General features: G+C 45.9%; 1 protein-coding gene across 1 annotated transcript in view; it reads right to left on the bottom strand.

The window, feature by feature from the left end:
* Nucleotides 1–23,441, bottom strand: part of dgkg (diacylglycerol kinase gamma) — a 580,221-nt gene that overhangs the window by 88,729 nt on the left and 468,051 nt on the right. Inside the window, exon 23 of the mRNA XM_033023568.1 lies at nt 5,329–5,530. Coding sequence (XP_032879459.1) covers nt 5,329–5,530 — 202 coding nt within the window. The remainder of the gene's footprint in view (nt 1–5,328; nt 5,531–23,441) is intronic.

The following is a 23,441-nucleotide window of genomic DNA, read 5'->3' on the forward strand; positions in this document are numbered from 1 at the left end:
GACGTGCACCACTAGTCACAGGCCTCCAGTCTGAGAAGCAACCTTCCACCATCACCCTCTGCTTCCTTCAATGGAGCCAATTTGCCATCCATTCAGCTATCTCTCCTTGGATCCCATGCGATCTAACCTTCCAGAGCAGCCTACCATGCGGAACCTTGTCGAACGCCTTATTAAACAAATTTTAAAATGCGAATTTTAAATGCTGACGAACGTTTCATGTTTGAAAATCTTCATAAGAGTCAGTTCTGGGTGTAACTACAGCTGGGGTGTATGTTGTCTTTGAAGAGCAGCTACACAATGATCAAAGTACAGAGGGGGTGCAGTGAGAGAGGGTGGAGTCTGAAGAAGGGTCTCGACCCTAAACGTCACCCACTCTCCAGTGATGCTGCTGTCGGTCCCGCTGAGTTACACCAGCATTGTGTCTCACTACACTTTGATTGTTTCTTTGCTATTGGTTTTGAATTTAACAAGCGGCACCACACAGGGTGCACACACAACTTTAGAGGAAGTACAAAAGGAAATAGAATAAAGGAATGTGAGAGGGGGAGGACATTTCCTATCATTTACACTTGTCAACAATGCTCTCAGGTAGATTAAATCCTGCTTCAAAGGCTCACCAGCAGTAAACATTTGGCATTGTAACCTTTGGAACACAAGATGATAGATGATATCGAGTGTGGTCAGTCCTTGCTATTAATCAATTTACATAGTATTCAAATAAGAATAAATTACGCCTACTGATAGAATCCACAATGTGAAAGACAGTTGGTTTATATCCAGTTTGGGTGCATGCCTCTTGCAAAGTATTTTGTGACATTTTCAGAGTTAAAGGTGTGTTTCAGAAAAGCAATTGTTGTTGCAATACTATGTTAACATGCAACCAAGCACTGTGCGATCTCAGTGATTTGAAGGGAAGTGGTCACTTCAATAGGAAATGCGAGTTCATTATACAGCTGGCACACATCAAAGCAGGCCAATGTCATAAAGTTACCCCCAACCGCACATCCCCTTGCTTTGCTTTTCACCTAATGGAGTTCTAGACTCATGCTGGGATATTATTCTGCAGGCTCACAGTTGATTCAACCAAACACCATACTTGATGTGAAAGATCAAAACTTGGATGCTGAAACCAATTGTGTGCAGGGAGGTGCTGGTGGGAAAACCACTGGTGAGCCAATAGACAATAGACAATAGACAATAGACAATAGGTGCAGGAGTAGGCCATTCGGCCCTTCAAGCCAGCACCGCCATTCAATGTGATCATGCCTGATCATCCCCAATCAGTACCCAGTTCCCGCCTTCTCCCCATATCCCCTGACTCCGCTATCTTTAAGAGCCCTATCTAGCTCTCTCTTGAAAGCCGTACATTATTAAGGGGCCGTTTAGGACTGAGATAAGAAGAACGCTTTATAACTCAGCAGGACAGGTGGTGTCTCTGGAGAGAAGGAATGGGTGACGTTTCGCATTCGAGACCCTTCTTCAGACTGGTCTGTAGTTCAGTAGTCTGGAGAAAACGTCACCCATTCCTTCTCTCCAGAAATGCTGCCTGTCCTGCTGAGGTACTCCTGCATTTTGTGTCTATCTTTGGTTTAAACCAGCATCTGCAGTTCCTTCCTCCACCCACATCCATCTGTTCACCAACCTCTATCATGCAGTTAGGTTACAACTGAAGATGGACACAAAAAGCTGGAGTAACTCAGTGGGACAGACAGACAATGGACAATACTGTAGGTGCAGGAGTAGGCCATTCGGCCCTTCGAGCCAGCACCGCCATTCATTGTGATCATGGCTGATCATCCACATCAGTACCCCGTTCCTGCCTTCTCCCCATATCCCCTGACTCCGCTATTTTTAAGAGCTCTATCTCTCTTGAAAGCATCCAGAGAATCGGCCTCCACTACCTTCTGAGGCAGAGAATTCCACAGATTCACGACTCTCTGGTTGAAAACGATTTTCCTCATCTCCGTTCTAAATGGCTTACCCCTTATTCTTAAACTGTGGCCCCTGGTTCTGGACTCCCCCAACATCAGGAACATGTTTCCTGCCTCTAGCGTGTCAGACGGGTCGGAGGGTCAGACAGCGGGTCTCAGCGTGCTGGAGTGCTGGAGTAACTCAGCGGGTCAGACAGCATCTCTGGAGAAAAGGAATAGGTGACATTTCAGGTCGAGACCCTTCTTCAGATGACCTAAAACGTCACCTATTCCTTTTCTTCAAAGATGCTGTCTGACCGGCTGAGTTCTTCCAGCTTTTTGCATCTATCTTCGGTTTAAACCAGCATCTGCAGTTCCTTCCTACACATAGGTTATGACTCAAACCCATTTGCCTACCTTTGTTCGATAACCCTTGATTCTTTTGCCAAATTAAAGTTACTTAACCCTACTCTCTCTCACATTAACCACCTCCCACCCGTCCCACCCAACCCCAACCCCACACCCAACCCCAGCCCCACTCCCAACAGCGACCCTTTGGTTCCAGATTTCCACAATCCTCTTTGTGAGCATGGGCTTATGCCTAGACTCAGAAGTTCTTGATTAGTACGGGTGTCAGGCTATATAGGGTGAAGGCAGGAGAATGGGGTTGAGAGGGAAAAATAGATCAGCCATGTGTCGGAAGGAACTGCACATGCTGGTTTAAACCAAAGATAGACATTGAATGCTGGAGTAACTCAGCGGGACAGGCAGCACCTCTGGAGAGAAGGAATGGGTGACGTTTCGGGTCAGGTCTTCTGAAGTAGGGTCTTGACCCAAAACATCACCCATTCCTTCTCTCCAGAGATGCTGCCTGTCCCGCTGAGTTACTCCAGCTTTTTTTGTCCATCTTTGACAAATCAGCCATGATTGAATGGCGGAGTAGACTTGATGGGCCGAAAGGCCTAATTCTGCTCCTAGACTTTATAAACTGCGAAATGGACTGGTTCTACTTTTAAGATGATACTATTTCTTCAGATTTCCTCACCAGATGAAATGGTTGCTCCCAACTGCCCTATCAGACTCCGTTCTCATTTCAAGGCCACGAATTAGATCATTAACGGAATTCAAAACACTGAAATCTATGAGGAAGACGTTAGCTCTTATGATTTCCTTTTCCTTGCGTTGCCCAGTGATGGAGAGATAGTTGGATGTATCTACTAATCCACCTTTCAATGAGCTGTGAGGATGAAAGGTTGTCTGTCAGGAGTGACTCGAATGCCTTTCTGTTGATCCGAGGCTTGCTGTACAGCATTACACACCATGACAAGGCGAAAATTAACCCAAACATCGCCAACACATTTTTAATCAACTACTCACTGTGGTCTATCAAAAGTCTGTTGTCTCAATGTATATGTGTAACTATGTGCCAAGGAGTCAAATAACTTTGGCAACTGGACACAAGCACTAAGATGCTTCAATTAATATATTCTTATTTCATATGTTATGTTATGTGAATCTTTGGCGAAGTGGGTCACATATATTAATTGTAAGAATTGGCACAGCATATACTTTACATCAACCCTTTGGTACAAGGTTTAGTTTAGTTTATTGTCACGTAAAAAGTTTTTGTTGCATGCTAACCAGTGAGAAGAAAGACAATACATGATGACAATCGAGCCATTTACAGTGTACAGATACATGATAAGGGAACAACGTTTAGTGCAAGGTAAAACCAGCAAAGTCTGATCAAGGATAGACCGCGGGTCACCAAAGAGGTAGATAGTAGTTCAGCACTGCTCTCTGGTTGTGGTAGGATGATTCAGTTGCCTGATAACAGCTGGGAAGAAACTGTCTCTGAATCTGGAGGTGTGTGTTTTCACACTTCTATACCTTTTGCCTGATGGGAGAGGGGAGAAGAGGGAGTGGCCGGGGTGCGACTCGTCCTTGATTATGCTGAAGGCAGACACAAAATGCTGGCGTAACTCAGCGGGACAGGCAGCATCTCTGGAGAGAAGGAATGGGTGACATTTCGGGTCGAGACCCTTCTTCAGACTGAAAGTCAGGGGAGAGGGAAACGAGAGGTATAGCACAGATGAAGATATGCATTGTTGGCTGTGGGTTGGATGAGAACGAGTTATACAGACAGTGAAACGCACCAGGACGATAGTGAAACGTATAACAACCAGGATGGGGGACGGAGAGAGAGGGAATGTAAGGGTTACTTGAAGTTAGAAAAATCACAATTAATTTTTTGATTAAACATTGCATTCCCTCTCTCTCCGTCCCTCCACCAGCCCAGTCGCCGTACTAATTTCACTGTCATCCTGTTGAGTTTCAGTGTCTGTATAACTTGTTATCACCTGCCCCACAGCCAACAATGGCCCATTGTGGGCTCCACCTTTCCTCGATTGTTGTTGTTTTTTGCATATCTTCCATTCATTTGTCCTATATCTTGCGTTTCCCTTTCCCTACCTCTCGGTCTGAAACGTCACCGATTCCTTCCTTCTCTCCAGAGACGCTGTCTGTCCTGCTGAGTTACACCAGCTTTTTGTGGCTGCCTCCTTTGCTTAAAGCCTTGTCCCACGGTGCGAGTTCATTCTAAGAGCTCTCCCGAGTTTAAAAAAAATCACTCGTGGTAAGCACGGAGAATGAACGTAGCGGGTACGTCGGAGCTCTGGGACGTCTCTTAGCGCTAAGGGCAGGTACTCGGGAAGACTCGCTAACGGCAGGTAAGCACGGGAAGACTCGTGAAGATTTTTCAACATGATGAAACATGTCCACGTGAGCCCCAAGTACCGACGAGCGGCCATTACCGTAAATCTCTGAGTTCGAATCAGGGCAAACTCGGGGGAACTCTTGGAATGAACTCGTACCGTGGGACAGGAGTTTTACTGTTATACTGAGATCACCTCAGCAAGCCCTCTTCTTCATGCATATGGCGTGCACAGCCTAAAGTTGTAAGACAACTTGTTCTGTTTGATCTTCTGTTAGTGCACACCAGGTTGATTGCATTCGTCGCGACAGGGTGGACCTCGTGAAGGTTGCAATCTCCCACCCCAGCCTCAGCAAGTGCCACGTGGAAATGAGCTGTTGAATTACCGGGTGTGTAGTTATCATGTCTGTTAATATTCGTTGTGCTGGGATCACGTCAAGAGAATGGCCAATTGGGAAGGTATCTAATGCCCTTGGACCCAACAAGAAATGAAAACCTAAGATGGAGCTTGAGCACCGCAGATAAGATAAACATCAATCAGAACAATTATCATCGTCAATGTTAAATATGTGTTTAACAATACTCTGGGCCTCTCATTCTTATAACGATTTATGTGCTAATTCATGTGACTAAATGACATCACTCATGCCACAGACTGACATTAAATAGAAACTCACAAGTTAAATGGACATTGGATTTTCCTACCTTGCACACAGAACTTCAGTTCCTTCACATCTGTTACTGTTGTTGAAACCAGCTTCTCTGGGACTTTTTTACTCATGCGGTTATAGTTCCTTCGCTTCTTTGTTTCACCCCAAAGGTTAGAGCCGCCATGCATACTGGGAATGTTAAGGATTGCAATCCCTTCCAGTGACATGTTACTGAGGTCAAGGACAATTCCATCACACTGGAAGATAGAAATCATAAAACGTCACATTCTTTCATGAAACTGATTAACACAACCTTCTAAAGTCAAAAGAAAGACACACAGTGACCTCTGCCACCTTGCTGTACATCAATCATTTACAACTTTCAGAGCAAAAGGAGTTATTTCATAATTGTCGTTTAACATGAATCAGTTGGCTTGCTTCCAGATGATCAATAAAATACCAGAATTACTTTTGCGCTCTTTAGTTTGAAGGTGGAATTTATGTTTGGCAGCAATATTATTTTCAGTTTCACACTTAAATCAATGATGCACATAAAAGATAACTGAAGTTTGACTTTTCATGCCGGGGGGAGAATTAAAAAAAAAAGTAATATGATAACTTATTTGAGCCATTTTTTGCTTATCCTTGTTCCGATAAAGCAAGACACATCGCACTCACGTCGCAGCGGCCTCTGCAGTCCGTCTGTCGTTTTTTATTTTTTGTCTCGTTTGAATGTAGTTTAAAGTGTTTTTTTTTAAACTGGGTATGTGTGTGGGGGCGGGGGGAAACTTTTAAAATCTTCCCCCTGCACGGAGAACCTGACCTTTTCTCTGTCGGGTCTCCGTTGTCGTTGGGGCCGAGCACCGTGGAGCGGCCTCCAACTGGAACAACCTGGGAGCTCCAGTCGCGGAGCCTGCGGACTTACCCACCATCGTGGAGCTGGCCGAGTTCGGAGCGGGAGGAATGGTGGTGGCGCGCCGCTGTGACCCAACCCCGGAGATTCGGAGGCTCCAACCGCAGGTCTGGTGGACAGTAACACCGGGAGCCCGCGGGTCCCTGGTGGGAGACCGCTTTTCCGGACTTCCGCAACGGCGACTTCTCCCGCCCGAGTTGTGGGGTTGAAAATTACCTGGAGCGGGACCTTACATCGCCCGGCGCGGCTTTAAATGGCTGCGGGACTTGTTAGCGCACGCTGGGGGCTCCAACACCAAGACCCGGAGCGCGGTCTTGCATCACCCGGCGCGGCTTTAATGGCCGCGGGACACTTACCATCGCCCGCCGGGGGCTTTGACTCTGACATCGGGAGGAGAACGAGGAGTGCAGGGGAGAGATAAGACTTTGCCTTCCATCACAGTGAGGAGGAGATTCACTGTGATGGATGTTTGTGTAAATTGTCTTGGTTCTTTTTCTTGTGTGTATGACTGCAGAAATAACATTTCGTTTGAACCTCAATGAGGTTCAAATGACATCAAATAAATTGTATCATTGTATCATTGTATCATTGTCCATGAGATTTGAGTCTCTTCTTTGCCTCCCAAATTGGGATTGATAAGTACAAATAGTAGGAAACTCACATATTAACCGCAGAGAGACACATGCCCTTGTGGCTAAAGGGATCAGAGGGTATGGAGAGAAGGCAGGTACGGGATACTGAGTTGGATGATCAGCCATGATCATATTGAATGGCGGTGCAGGCTCGAAGGGCCGAATGGCCTACTCTTGCACCTAATTTCTATGTTTCTATGTTTCTATGTGGATGAACCTATCATATCCATTAATTCCGTAAGAAAATGGCATGAAAGGCTTTCATTAATTTTCCAACTTAATGGTATTGAATAAACATTATTCAAAATGATACGGTTGAATTTCACACAAAGCGATCTAAGGTTAATGTTTGAAAATTGATTTTTAAATTCTTCTGTAATCCAATGCAATATGGGCAGACAGGTAGTAAATTTGGGCGAATGTTATTCCAGACCCACATCAATGTGGTTGACCGAAATGTATGTATGTTTTCTAAAAGCCCAGCAAGCCATTTAAACAGAGGCATTCGAGGCTACACTGAATGTAGGGTCAATCAGCAAAACTCACAACATGCTGGCGGCAAAAACAGAGATGCAGGAAAGGATCTCATTGTGCAATGTGTCCATTGAATGATACAGCAAGATAGGATGTACTTGTAATGACCTAAGGGTCTGTCCCACTTACGTGCCCCTTGGCACGCAAATTATGCGACCTCGTGGTCGCGTTGAGCCGAGACGGTCGAGCGAAGGTCCGGCGCGATTACATGCGTACGCACAGCCGTCTGGAGCGCATTACATCATTTGAAGATGGACACAAAGCAGGAGTAACTCAGCGGGACCGGCAGCATCTCTGGAGAGAAGGAATGGGTGACGTTTCATGTCGATACTCTTCTTCAGTCTAAAAAGAAGGGTCTTGACCCGAAACGTCACCCATTGCTTCTCTCCAGAGATGCTGCCGGTCCCGCTGAGTTACTCCTGCATTTTGTGTCTCTCTTCAATTTTCTTGGCCCCGCTCTGGGAGTAGAGGTGGGGGCGGATCCGGACCGCAACGGCCGTGAGCCCCAGGCCGAGCTCGGCGATCGTTTGCCTGCTTCTGCTGCTGTTGGAGATGAGACGTTGCGTCGCGCCAGGGTCTTGGGCCTGTCCCACTTTGGCCGTTAGTTCCGCGACAGGCCATTGGCGTGCGAAGATTTAGTTCACTGAAAGAATTTTGGAGCCCCACGCGATGTCGGGACCGGCCCCGCACGAATCCATAACCCTCCGCACTTGTAAGTGGGACCGGCCCCACGTGGCCATACGGTGCCCGTACGCCTCAAGCAACCACGTAATCTGCGAGCCTAGGACGCGTATGTGGGACAGGCCCTTACCACTGGAGCAATTCTAAATCCTCCCAAAGTAATATTTTACAATCTACAGCTGTCACTACTTTGCTATCCTATGTTTGGTTGAATTACAGGGTCCTCCATAATGTTTGGGACAAAGACCCATCATTTATTTATTTGCCTCTGTACTTCACAATTTGAGATTTGTAATAGAAAAAAAATCACATGTGGTTAAAGTCCACATTGTCAGATTTTATTAAAGACCATTTTTATACATTTTGGTTTCACCATGTAGAAATTACAGCTGTGTTTATACATAGTCCCCCCATTTCAGGACACCATAATGTTTGGGACACGTGGCTTCACAGGTGTTTGTAATTGCTCAGGTGTGTTTAATTGCCTCCTTAATGCAGGTATAAGAGAGCTCTCAGCACCTAGTCTTTCCTCCAGTCTTTCCATCACCTTTGGAAACTTTTATTGCTGTTTATCAACATGAGGACCAAAGTTGTGCCAATGAAAGTCAAAGAAGCCATTATGAGACAGAAAAACAAGAATAAAACTGTTAGAGACAAACCTTAGGCTTATCAAAATCAACTGTTTGGAACATCATTAAGAAGAAAGAGAGCACTGGTGAGCTTACTACTCACAAAGGGACTGGCAGGCCAAGGAAAACCTACAGAGCTGATGACAGAAGAATTCTCTCTATAATTAAGAAAAATCCCCAAACCCCTGTCCGAAAGATCAGAAACACTCTTCAGGAGTCAGATGTGGATTTGTCAAAGACCACTGTCTGCAGAAGACTTCATGAACAGAAATACAGAGGCTACACTGCAAGATGCAAACCACTTGTATCATTGATGATACAACTGTTGATGACCAGGTTACAATTGCCAAAAAGTACTTAAAAGAGCAACCACAGTTCTGGAAAAAGGTCTTGTGGACAGATGAGACGAAGATTAACTTATATCAGAGTGATGGCAAGAGCAAAGTTTGGAGGAGAGAAGGAACTGCCCAAGATCCAAAGCATACCACCTCATTTGTGAAACAAGGTGGTGGGGGTGTTATGGCCTGGGTATGTATGGCTGCTGAAGGTACTGGCTCACTTATCTTCATTGATGATACAACTGCTGATGGTAGTAGCATAATGAATTCTGAAGTGTATAGACACATCCTATCTGATCAAGTTCAAACAAATGTCTCAAAACTCATTGGCCAGCGGTTCTTTCTACAGCAAGACAATGATCCCAAACCTACTGCTAAAGCAACAAAGAATTTTTTCAAAGCAAAAAAATTGTCAATTCTTGAGTGGCCAAGTCAATCACCCGATCTGAACCCAATTGAGCATGCCTTTTATATGCTGAAGAGAAAACTGAAGGGGACTAGCCCTCAAAACAAGCATAAGCTAAAGATGGCTGCAATACAGGCCTGGCAGAGCATCACCAGAGAAGACACCCAGCAACTGGTGATGTTGATGAATTGCAGACTTCAAGCAGTCATTGGATACAAAGGATATGCAACAAAATACTAAACATGACTACTTTCATTTACATGACATTGTTGTGTCCCAAACATTATGGTGTCCTGAAATGGGGGGGACTATGTATAAACACTGCTGTAATTTCTACATGGTGAAACCAAAATGTATAAAAATGGCCTTTATTAAAATCTGACAATGTGCACTTTAAGCACATGTGATTTTCTTTCTTTTACAAATCTCAAATTGTGAGTACAGAGGCAAATAAATAAATGATGGGTCTTTGTCCCAAACATTATGGAGGGCCCTGTACTAGCCCAAGAATGGAATTATTAGAATTTATTAGAATTATTAGAATCACAGCATTGCACAGATCAGAAACCGTCTATTTAAACCAATCCGCCCACTCCAACCAATCAACATTCTTCCTGATGAACCCCATGCCCAGTATTTGGTCCATAGCCCTGTCTGCCTAAGTGATTCAAGTGTTCATCTGGACACTTCTTCAATGCTGTCAGTGACCCAGCTTCAAGCATTCTCTCCGGCAGAGGTAGACACAACATGCTGGAGTAACTCAGCAGGACCGGCATCATCTCTGGAGAGAAGGAATGGGTCGAGACCCTTCTTCAGACTGGTTAGGGATAAGGAAAACGAGAGATATAGACAATGATGTTGAGAGATAAAGAACACTGAATGAAAGATATACAAAAGACTAACGATGATAAAGGAAACAGGCCATTGTTAGCTGTTTGTTGGGTGAAAACAAGAAACTAGTGTGACTTGGGTAGGGGAGGGGTAGAGAGAGAGAGAGAATGCTGGGGCTACCTGGTGAGAGAAATCAATATTCATACCACTGGACTGTGAGCTGCCCAAGGAAATATGAGATGCTGTTCCTCCAATTTACGTTTAGCCTCACTCTGACAATGGAGGAGACCGAGGACAGAAAGGACTGTGTGGGAATGGGAAGGAGAATGAAAGTGTCCAGCAACAGAGTTATACAGCATGGAAACAGGCCCTTCAGCCCAACTTGCACACACCATCCAAGCTGTCCCAGCTACACTAGTTCCACCTGCCCGCGTTTGGCCCATATCTCTCCAAACCTATCTTATCCATGTACCTGTTTAAGAAACAGCGGCAGATGCTGGAACAGTCGTAGGTAGACAAAAAAATGCTGGAGAAACTCAGAGGGTGAGGCAGCATCTATGGAGAGAAGGAATAGGCGACGTTTCGGGTCGAGACCCTTCTGCAAACTATCCATATACCTGTCTAACAGTTTCTTAAATGTTGGGATGGTCCCTGTTTCAACTACCTCCTCTGGGCAGCTTGTTCCATACATCCACCACCCTTTGGGTGAAAGAAGTTACTCCTCAGATTCATGTTAGATCTTTTTCCCTTTACCTTAAACCTTTGTCCTCAGGTCCTCAATTTACCTACTTTGGACCAAAGATCTTATAGCGAAGCAAGATGGGTTACTCTCACGCAAACGTGTAGTACGCTCATGGGCGGATTCATGGGTGATTATATGACTCATTTTAGCAACCTGCCCCCGCCATCTTGTTCTGCCATCTTGTTCCGCCATCTTGCTCCGCCATCTTGCTTCCGGCCAAAGATTGGATCCACAGCGGGGAGAGGGAGTGCGCGGCCCGGGGCAGCGGGAAAGGGAGTGTGGGGCCCGGGGCAGTGGAGAGAGGGAGTGTGGGGTCCGGGGCAGCGGGGAGAGGGAGTGTGGGGCCCGGGGCAGCGGGGAGAGGGAGTGTGGGGTCCGGGGCAGCGGGGAGAGGGAGTGTGGGGCCCGGGGCAGCGGGGAGAGGGAGTGTGGGGCCCGGGGCAACGGGGAGAGGGAGTGTGGGGTCCGGGGCAGCGGGAGTGTGGGGCCCGGGGCAACGGGAGAGGGAGTGTGGGGCCCGGGGCAGCGGGAGAGGGATTGTGGGGCCCGGGGCAGCGGGGAGAGGGAGTGTGGGGCCCGGGGGCAGCGGGAGAGGGAGTGTGGGGCCCGGGGCAGCGGGAGGGGGAGTGTGGGGCCCGGGGAGGGGGAGGGTGGGGCCCGGGGCAGCGGGGAGAGGGGGTGCGCGGCCCGGGGCAGCGGGGAGAGGGGCATAGGAGGGGGGGAGACATTGTAGTGTGGGGGCAGGCGAGGGAGTGCCGGGGGGGGGGGGGGGGGGGGGGGGGGGGATAAGGTCCTAGTGTGTGTGAAGTTGCGGGGAGGTTTACAATGTTTCTTATTTAATGTCCCTTGTCTAGTCTGAAATAAAGTTCATCATTGGATCAGAAGAAATATAATTGTGTGTGTTTTATGATTATATACATTTATATCACATTCATGTATGTGTGTTTATAAACATTTTATTCTTTAACAAGAATTAACAGAATTATGAACTAATAGAATTATGAATCTAACCCTATATCACACACAAAAACTGTTCCCCCGCAATGTCAATTACCCTGCGAGTCGGGTCGGTTCCGGTTACTACAAAATCAACTCAAACACTGCTTGTGAGCCATTTAAAAAGAAATTATTTAAAAAACATTAAAAAAGACAATTACCAGAGTCAAATGTTATTGTTGACAAGAAGTATGAACTGACAGATTTATGAATCTAACACACACAAACTGTTGCCCCGCAACATTGATTACACTGGGAGTCGGGTCGGGTCAGGTAGGCTCAGGTTACTAAAATGGGCGGGGAAAAATGCCCATGATCCCCTCCATAGCGTACTACACGTCAGCCCATTGCATTTCGCAGGAGTAGCCTATCTTGCTCCGCTATAAGATCTTTGCTTTGGACAAGAGAATCTGTGCATCTACTCGACCTGCATCTGTGGAGTAACAGGGTCACTGAATGTAACATGTTGAAATCTAAATGGCTCTTATCTCAAAGATCTTCCTCAAGACAAGCAGCCTGAAGAAGGGTCTCGACCCAAAACATCACCCATTCCTTCTCTCCAGACATGCTGCCTGTCCCGCTGAGTTACTCCAGCATTTTGTGTCTATCTTCTTTGCTCAAAGCACAATCCTCCCATCCCAGGAATCAACGTGGCCCTGTCTCCAAGGCAAGGGCATTTTTCCGACTAAATTACGTTTAATACTCCACGTGTGGTCTCAATAATGCCATGCTCAATTATATCAAGACTTAATTATTTTGATATTACAACCCTTGTTCAATAAAAGGTTAAAGAGCCTGTCCCACTTAGGCTATTTTTTAGGCAACTACAGGCGACTAGGCTGTGGCCACATGGTTGCTGGGTGTCGCCTGTATGGTCGTGAGTAGTCTCCTCAGTCGCCCAAAGATTGGTAGCGTCTTTCTGGTTGCCATTGGATTTTCAACATGTTCAATAATTTTCGGCGACAGTCGGCGACAGTTGGCTTGACGCCAATGAGCGTAGCGTGACTTCTCCTGACGTAGGTGCTGTCATATGTTGTCACCAGATGACGTAGGTTGCTGCTGGTGCTGACTTCGGTGAGTTTCATTGGCGACTACCTACGTCAACCTACGTCAACCGGCAACAGGTACCGGACTGAATTGTCTTCACTTGTCGCCGACAGGGTCGTTGCTTGTCGTAGCTTGTTGCGGGTGGATGTAGGTTGACTTCGGTTGTTGTTGATTGTCATAGGTGTGGTCGTAGATGGACGTCCTAATGGGTCGCCGGTTGTCGGTAGCTTGACGTCGACTGGGTGGTAAGTTGTTGTAGACATTGTCGTAGACTTTATCGTAGGGGAGTTGTCATCGGGGGGGGTCCAGTCGCCATTTTTTCATCGACCTGCTACGACTATGACAGTTGCCGATAGTCACCTAAAAATCGCCTAAGTAGGACGGGCCCTTAACACTGTATTTCCCTCATAATTTGCCTCGTACATGCTATACTGCCATGTTAACATTCACCATTTCATGAACCTCATTCTCTGTACACTTGCATTTATTAGTTTCTTACCATTTCAAAAACATTGATTTATTATTCTTCAAGCAAAGTGACCAATCTCTAATTTCCTATGCGCTGGAAGGAACTGCAGGTGCTGGTTTAAACCGAAGATCGACACAAAAAGCTGGAGTAACTCAGCGGGACAGACAGCATCTCTGGAGAAAAGGAATAGGTGACGTTTCGGGACGAGTCCTTTCCTCAAACTATATTTCGCACATTGTCCCTAGGATTACATATTCAATTAACCGGTCTCTTTCCATTCAGTCTGAAGAAGGGTCTCGACCTGAAAAGTCACCTATTCCTTTTCTCAGAGATGTTGGCTGGCCCGCTGAGTTACTCCAGCTTTTTGTGTCTATTTTTGCATTCTCCTCTCTATTCACTTCCCAACCAGTTCTTGACTACCAGTGAACTTAGATATGTTGCCCTTTCAGCTCACACCCACTATTAGCATAGAATGCAAAGCTGAAGTTCTGATCCTAGTAGCATTTCACGCGCTACGACCTGCCAACCAAAAAATCCCATCATTCCTCCTCAGTTTTCTCTTCCCTAACTGATCTTCTATTCATGCTAAGCCCTTTTTATGCAACAACCTTTTGTTTGAACCCATATCAAATGCCTTTTGAAAATCGAGATTCATGCACACATGCCCCCTCTAGCTACAACCTCAAAAGACCTTCTGACAGAATTTCCCTTTTGTGAATCCATATTTGACTCTTGCGAATCATATGACATTAAAAATAAATATCTCTAACTTTTTTTGTTTAGTTTAGTTTCGAGATACAGTGCCGAAACAGGCCCTTCGGCCCACGTAGTCTGGACCGTCCAGCGATCCCCGCACATTAACACTATCCCACACACACTAGGGACAAGTTATAATTATACACGTTCACAAGTTAGAGGAGTAGAATTAGGCCATTCGGCCCATCGAGTCTATTCCGCCATTCAATCATGGCTGATCTCGGCCTCCTAATCCCATTTTCCTTTCTTCTCCACATAACCCTTGACACCCGTTCTAACCAAGACTTTGTCTATCTCTGCCTTAAAAATATCCACTGAATTGGCCTTCACAGCCCTCTATGGCAATGAGTTCCATTGCACAGCAACTAACTAAAGAAGGTCCTCCTCACCTCCTTTCAAAAAAAGCACCCTTTAATTCTGAGGCTGTGACCTCTGTTCCTGGACTCTCCCACCAGTGGGAACATCCTCTCCACATCCACCCTATCTATGCCTTGCATTATTCTGTAAGTGTCAATGAGGTCCCCCCTCAACCTTCTAAACTCCAGCGAGTAGAGGCTCAGTGCTGTCAAACACTCATCATATGTTAACCCACTCGTTCACTCATATCAAGCCAATTAACCTACAAACCTGTACATCTTTGGAGTGTGGGAGGAAACCGAAGATCTCGGAGAAAACCCACGCAGATCACGGGGAGAACGTACTAACTACGTACAGACAGCACCCGTAGTCAGGTTCGAAACCGGGTCTCTGGCGCTGCAAGCGCTGTAATGCAGCAGCTCTACTGCTACGCAACTGCGACTTCATGACAATAATGCAAACCATAGTTGCAGAATTTTGCTGAGAAATAATATCAAATCATTAGTTTCCTATTTTGCCCTGCCATCCCGTGAATAGTGGCCAGGATTCTCCGTCCTGCAGATTGAGTGTAGGGTGTGGGGAGGGGGAGAGAAGAAAGCTGGAAATGAGATGGGGTAGGACAAGGCCTAGCAGGTAATAGGATGATACATTGAATGTATATTTGAGATGCAGGTGGATGGACAAAGGCCAGATATGAAAAGACAGAAGGTGTGAGACAAAAGAATTGAAGAGTTGTGAATTGTGAAGCTAGAGGAAGGAATGTAGTTACAAGGGAGAAATAGGTGCAGGACTAGGAGGAGCTCAGGGGAGAGGGACAGGGTGTAAAAAGGTGGAGTGTTTGGGAGAAGAAAGGGGGCAGGACACCCTGTTCCCAATTCTCAGCAATTGTGATGGTGGAGCCACTGAACATGTTAATGTCCTAATGTCTTAATGTTAATATCCTAATTTGAGGAAGGACATCCTTGTGCTTGAGGCAGTGCAGCGTAGGTTCACCAGATTGATCCATGGGATGGCGGGACTGTCATATCAGGAAAGATTGAAAAGACTAGGCTTGTATTCACTGGAGTTTAGAAGGATGAGGGGGCATCTTATAGAAACATATAAAATTATAAAAGGACTGGACAGGCTAGATGCAGGAAAAATGTTCCCAATGTTGGTCGGGTCGAGAACCAGGGGCCACAGTCTTAGAATAAAGGGGAAGCCATTTAAGACTAAAGTGAGAAAAAACTTTTTCACCCAGAGAGTTGTGAATTTGTGGAATTCCCTGCCACAGAGGGCAGTGGAGGCCAAGTCACTGGATGGATTTAAGAGAGAGTTAGATAGAGCTCTAGGGGCTAGTGGAATCAAGGGGAGAAGGCAGGCACGGGTTATTGATTGGGGACAATCAGCCATGATCACAATGAATGGCGGTGCTGGCTCGAAGGGCTGAATGGCCTCCTCCTGCACCTATTATCTATGTTTCTATGTTTCTATGTTCACTGTGGAGGTTAATAGACCATTCAACGACAAGAGACTCAAGGCATGTTGAGGCGTAGGCCATTATCATTGAATGATGGAATGGATGTGAAGGTTTATGTTTCTACATCTCTTCATGTTTCGTTGACTTCAATTCCCTCAATTTTTTGAGACCTTTTTTACAGTAATATTACTGAAAGTTTCTCAATGTTCCGAGACACTCAAGGGCCTGTCCCACTTAGGCGATGTTTTAGGCGACCGCCGGCAACTACGACAATGGAATTCACCGAAGCCCGCACCAGCGACAATCTACGGCCTCCTGGCGACAACCTACAACAACCTACGACAGGAGAAGACAAGTTACGACAAGCCCACGGTCGCCGAAAAGTTTTGAACATTTCAAAATCCAGCGGCGACCAGAAAGACGCTACGACTCATTGGGCGACTGAGGAGACAACTCACGACCATACAGGCAACACCCCGGAGACCATGTGGCAACAGCCTAGTCACCTGTAGTCGCCTAAAAAAAATCGCCTACGTGGGACAGGCCCTTCAGATGCCTACCATTCCTGATATGTTTAGCGTGATATCTGCTGTGAGCAGAAATACAGATTGTTTGGGTCTGCCACGTCTTAATCACTCATTATAACTTCTACTGCAGTGATGTCTGCAACGGTGGTGGTTCAAGAGGAAGGCCACTGGGATCACTTATCTGGCATTTCACAGTTCTAAATGCAACAGCATCATCTCAAGCATTCACGTGTTGGGGCCCCTTTGGGATGGGGAATATTCTACAATCCTGTTGAATCACCATCATTCATTGCAAAATGTGGTTGGCTTTCAGAACTTTAATCTGATTTGAGTTTTAAAACATTGCATTATTATTCCTGTGCAGGAAGGAACTGCAGATGGTTTGTTTAAACCGAAGATGGACACAAAAAGCTGCAGTAATGCCCCTGTGCCACTTAGGAAACCTGAACGGAAACCTCTGGAGACTTTGCGCCCCACCCAGGGTTTCCGTGTGCATCCCGGAGGTTCCCAGAGGTTTTTGTCAGTCTCCCTACCTGCTTCCACTACCTACAACCTCCGGCAACCACCTGCAACCTCCGGGAACCGCACAGAAACCTTGGGTGGGGCACAAAGTCTCCAGAGGTTTCCGTTCAGGTTTCCTAAGTGGGACAGGGGCATTACTCAGCGGGACAGGCAGCATCTCTGGGGAGAATGAATGTGTGCTGTTTCGGGTCTCGAGAGGCGAAACGTCACCCATTCCTTCTCTCCAGAGATGCTGCCTGTCCTGCTGAGTTACTCCAGCTTTTTGTGTCTATCTTTGTATTGTTATTCCTATTACATGCCTTTGTTGATGTTCTCAAACTAACATTTTAAAAGGAGTGACCCTTAAAGGGATTAGATGTGTCTGCAGATAGAATTGACCTGACAATCATTTTGCTGCACTTCCTAGATGAGGAGGAATTTCTTTTGTCAGAGGATGGTGCATCTGTGGAATTCTTTGCCACAGAAGGCTGTCAGTGGATATATTTAAGGCAGAGATAGATAGATTCTTGATTCTTATGGGTGTTAGAGGTTATGGAGAGAGGACAGGAGAATGGGGTTAGGAGGGAGAGATAGATCAGCCATGATTGAATGGTGGAGTAGACTTGATGGGCCGAATGGCCTAATTCTGATCCTATCACATGACCTGTCGCTTTACCTCCCCACTCGACTCCTGTCGCTTTACCTCCCCCCTCGACTCCATTCAAGGACCCAAGCAGTCGTTCCAGGTGCGACAAAGGTTCACCTGCACCTCCTCCAACCTCATCTATTGCATCCGTTGCTCTAGATGTCAGTTGATCTATATCGGTGAGACCAAGCGTAGGCTTGGCGATCGTTTCGCCGAACACCTCCGCTCGGTCCGCATTAACCAACCTGACCTCCCGGTGGCTCAGCACTTCAACTCCCCCTCCCATTCTGTATCCGACCTCTCTGTCCTGGGTCTCCTCCATGGCCAGAGTGAGCAAGACCGGAAATTGGAGGAACAGCACCTCATATTCCGCTTGGGGAGTCTGCATCCTGGTGGCATAAACATTGAATTCTCACAATTCTGTTAACCCTTGATGTCTCCTCCCCTTCCTTTCTCTCCCTCAGCCCTCGGGCTCCTCCTCCTCCTTTTTCCTTTCTTCTCCCCACCTCCCCCCACCCCCATCAGTCTGAAGAAGGGTTTCGGCCCGAAACGTTGCCTATTTCCTTCACTCCATAGATGCTGCTGCACCCGCTGAGTTTCTCCAGCATTTTTGTGTAGCTATCACATGACTTCACAGCCTAAACTTGATTTATATGACTCAAAAACAGACTAGCAGAGAACAACATTTTGATTATTTAGGTCAAGTAAGACATGGGGTATTGTTTATCATGTTTGTCATGAAATAGCTAATGTTTCCTTCACGTTCAATGGCTGTGTGTTCAGATTGTTATCTGACATGTCAGTCTAGCTCCGAGCTAAACTCAAGCTCTGTGAGTGTGAAAACATTTCAAGAGATTTAATATTTAATTTTACATTTAATATTCCAGTGGTTGGTTGAGATGACTTAATGTTTGGTCTCTATTTCAAAATTAATGACAGAGAGCTATTCAAAATATACCCTGCACGTTGAATGGATCATACTGACTCTTTGATTCTAAAGGGCTTGTCCCACTTGGACGACCTAATCCACGAGTTTAGAAGACCCTAGACGAGTTGAAAAAAATGTCAAGGTCATGTTGACTCGCCGAAGTAAATGACGTCCTACGACTATATCTATAACCTCCTACGACTATGTTTATGACCTCCTACGACTATGTCTATGACCTCAGTCTTCCATATCTAAGTGCAACTACGACTAGCTACTAGTGGAAAATGATCACATGATAAAATTATGTCTTGTTTACATTTTTTCCTCGGGATTGTTACCGACCTACGACTACCTACGGCTACTCACGACTACCTACGACTACCATCACAATCTACTACGACCTACTTACGACCTACCTATGACCTACCTACGACCTACCTACGAGTAAAAAGTATCAATTTTTTCCATGCCGACCTTTATTTTACTCGTGGACATTTTTTATCAGGCTGGAAAAAACGCCGCGAGCTACTTGAGGCCCCGAGTACGCGGAGACCACTCACGAGCATGAGGAAGCGTCCCACTTTCCCACGACCCATGAGGCCTGTCCCACTTTCACGACCTAATTCACAACCTTTTTTACTCGTGGACATTTTCCATCAGGCTAGAAAAACGCCCCGACCTACTTGATGCCACGAGTACCTACGACTAGCATCACAACCTGCTACGACCTCCTACGACCTCGTGGCGACCATGCTGCGAGTATGAGTCAAGGGCAAACTCGGCAGAGGTCGTGAATTAGGTCGTGAAAGTGGGACAGGGGCTTAAGTCTTGGAATATACAAACATTCCTTATAATCAGCACCACAAACATATCAATGTTCGTGATTTGTACGGGTGTCAGGGGTTATGGGGAGAAGGCAGGAGAATGGGGTTAGGAGGGAGAGATAGAACAGCCATGTTTGAATGGCGGAGTTGACTTGATGGGCCAAAAGGCCTAATTCTGCTCCTATCACTTATGACATGACTTTCTAACAACCAGGAGCTGGATTTACCCATGACACTCAGGTAGGCACTGACTATTTTGAATGTTTCTATTCAAAATGTCCTCTCTCTCCATCATTTTTAAGTTTGTTTCTGTATTTGGGGGGCTTTATAAGATTGTAGGGTGTTACTCAAACACATTTATTTTTAACCATTTCCTTCTTGGTAGCTTATGATCAGTTTTGTTAAAATATCACCTGTTATGTTGCCATCGACAGACAAAGAAAGACCAACAAGACTGGAAACACAAGGAATCAGGACAAAAACATTGCTGGAAGATCTCACCTGTGGTGGGGCACTAGTGCTTACCTGCTGAATCCTTCCAGCAGTTTAGTTTCTGCTCCAAGCTCAATCAGAAGCTTGGCAAGCCCAGAATGGACTGTAATAGCAACACTCCTTGCAGTGCTTCTGGCAAGGAGACATCCATTTCAACATGCAGTACAAGAATGTGGACATGCATGAACAACTGTGAACCAGTCTGGTTCTCTAGGAAACGAGTTGTGCAATTTAAAATCCACAGCATGGTTTAGTTTAATTTAGACATACAGCGCAAAAACAGGCCCTTCGGTCCACCGGGTCCGCGCCGACCAGCGATCCCTGCACATTAACACTATCCTACACACACTAGGGACAATTTACACTTATATCAAGCCAATTAACCTACAAACTGTACGTCTTTGGAGTGTGGGAGGAAACCGAAGATCTCGGAGAAAACCCACATAGGTCACGGGGAGAACGTACAAATTTAGTACAGACAGCACCCGTAGTCGGGATCGAACATGGGTCTCTGGCGCCGCAAGCGCTGTAAAGCCCCTGTCCCACTTAGGAGACGTAAGCAGCAACCTCTGGTGACCTTGCCCGCCACCCAAGGTTTCCATGAGGTCACCGGAGGTTTTGGTCACTCTCCCTAATGGTCGAAAGTGGTTTCCGCGTGGTCGAGGCTTCATCTTGGTTGCTGCTATTTTTTCCATCATGTTTAAAACCAGCCTCAACTAAAAATAGGTTGCTGTTTTAAAAATCGATCATTTTTTAGTCACAGGTCTAGTCGAAGTCGGTTTTCTTCATAGTCGAGGAAGGTTTTCAACATTTGCGTGGGAGGTGGTAGGAGGTTGCAGGTCACCTTGACCTTGATTTTTTTTTGGGTGGCGGGCAAGGTCACCAGAGGTTGTTGTTTAGATCTCCTAAGTGGGACAGGGGCTTAAAGCAGCAACTCTACCGCTGCGCCACCATGCCGCACAGTATGGTATCTTCTCTATTCCTGATAGACCCATTTTTTTTGAAAAGGTTTCCCTGCCCTTTTGACTACTCTCCATTCTGCAACTGAAGGGTTAACGAGGCAATATGTTCCCAGCTCTCCAGGAATGCCCGTCTGTCTGCCAGCACACATCAAGTATAATTCATCGACTGATTACTTCACCCGTTACAGTGGCTGCTGCTTGGAACTTCTCTCATAATATTTCCAATTATTTGGCAGGTGGTATAATGTTAATGTAGAGAAATAAGCAACGATAATTTTCTGCTGTCAAGAGATGGCCCCATTCAGAAACCAGTTAGCACATGATGCTGTTAAAACCACATTTTGTCAGGTTTGGTGTCACCAGTCAAGGGACTGTATTATCAGAGAGAGTTAGAAATTGATAATCTGCCCTATATTAGTTTATGTTGGAATGCTGGTGTCTGAAGGAAACAAAAGTTCTGATCCAAGAATAATTTGAATATAACTGCTTTCCTTGAAAATGTTTAACAGAGGTACCACATAAACGCATTTCAGAACATTTTGTACTGGGAGCTTTCAAGAACACGTTTTCTGTTTGTTGAAACGCTTCATTGAAATGCAAAGGTCATTGACAGCCTGTGATGAAATTGAGGTTTCAGAGCAGGATTTACTAATCTTTCATATACGCACAATATGGCAGGAAATTATACAACCTTCTAATTAATGGCATGCAATTGTCATCGTCACCATGGCAATGATGCAATGGAGCCTTAAAAGCTGTGATTTGGTGGTACTAACATAGTTTGTTATTAAAAGCCAGGCGAATACACAAGTTTTCACTACTCTCAAAATGTTACAAGAGACCTTCAATAAACGACTTTAGAGTCCAGGCACCATAATGCAGGCTACTTTTGATAGTAATTTTAGACAGTGAGATTCCTCAAAGATTACAGAGATGGGTGACCAGATAAACTGTTATTAGTGGAGTAGATGAAATGTTCAAGAAGAAACTGCAGATGCTGGAAAATCGAAGGTAGACAAAAGTGCAGGAGAAACTCAGCGGGTGCGGCAGCATCTATGGAGCGAAGGAAACAGGCAACGTTTTGGGCCGAAACCCTTCTTCAGACTGATGCAGCGTGGGGAGGGCGGGAAGAAGAAAGGAAGAGGAGGAGCCAGAGGGCTGAGGGAGAGCTGGGAAGGGGAGGAGACAGAAAGGGCTACTGGAAATTGGAGGTCAATGTTCAAGCCGCTGGGGTGCAGACTGCCCACTGTTATTAGTGATGTTATTTGAGAATGGATCATGTGTACTCCTCTAATTGTTGCCAAGGAATTGCATTCCCCCCCCCCCAGAAACCTTAAGCTCATTGAGAGGAGGAACCTTAATTTCAATTATGGATTTTTTTCATGTTTCATTCAGACTTTAAAAAAAAAATCTTGCTCTCTTTGGAATCAGTTATAGGGCACAGAACCCATGGCCTACCCCATCCATGCCAACCATAAAGCCTTTCCATGCTAATCCCATTTGCTTGAATTTGGCCAAATCTCTCTACACGTTTCCTGTCCAAGTATCTGTCTGAATGCCTTTTAAACACTATAATTGTAGCTGCCTCCACCACCACCACTGGCAGCTGTTCTAAATATTCACGTGTGAAGAACATACTCCTCAAACGCGCTCACATTTCTCCCGTTTCACCTTAAGCCTACACCCTCTGGTTTTAGATTCCCCCACTCTGGGGAAAAAGATTCTGACTATCCACCTTACACATGCCCCTCACAATTTTACAAACTGCTGCAAAGCCACCCCTCAGTCCCAATGTTTTTGTGAGAATAAACCAAATCTAGCCAATTCCTCCTGGTAACACCAGTCCTCCATCCCAAGCAACATACAGGTGAATCTCTTCTGCAGTCTAACTAATGCTACCGCATGTTTCCTGTGGCGTGGTGGCCAGAATTGTACGCAACACCTCACCTTCCCCATAACTAACAACTATCTATTCTACAGTTTCCTTGGTTCTTTGTATGCTTTGATGTCTCATTTTCACACCTCACCCACCCATATCTCCATGTCTCTCTCAGTCTGAAGAAGGGTCTCGACCCGAAACGTCCCCATTCTTTCTCTAAAGAGATGCTGTCTGTTTCACTGTACCCAATACTCCCAGTACAGCCAGACCAATGATATATACAGCTGCAACATGCTATCCTGTACTTGTAGACTTGTACATCCTGGGTGTCCTTGTACACCGGTCACTGAAAGTTGGCGTGCAGGTACAGCAGGCAGTGAAGAAAGTTAATGGAATGTTGGCCTTCATAACAAGAGGATTTCAGTATAGGAGTAAAGAGGTTCTTCTGCAGTTGTATAGGGCTCTGGTGAGACCACATCTGGAGTATTGTGCACAGTTTTGGTCTCCTAATTTGAGGAAGGACATCCTTGTGATTGAGGCAGTGCAGCGTAGGTTCACGAGATTGATCCCTGGGATGGCGGGACTGTCATATAAGGAAAGATTGAAAAGACTAGGCTTG

Source organism: Amblyraja radiata, chromosome 7 (genome assembly GCF_010909765.2).
Source record: "Amblyraja radiata isolate CabotCenter1 chromosome 7, sAmbRad1.1.pri, whole genome shotgun sequence".
Taxonomy (NCBI): Eukaryota; Metazoa; Chordata; class Chondrichthyes; order Rajiformes; family Rajidae; genus Amblyraja; species Amblyraja radiata.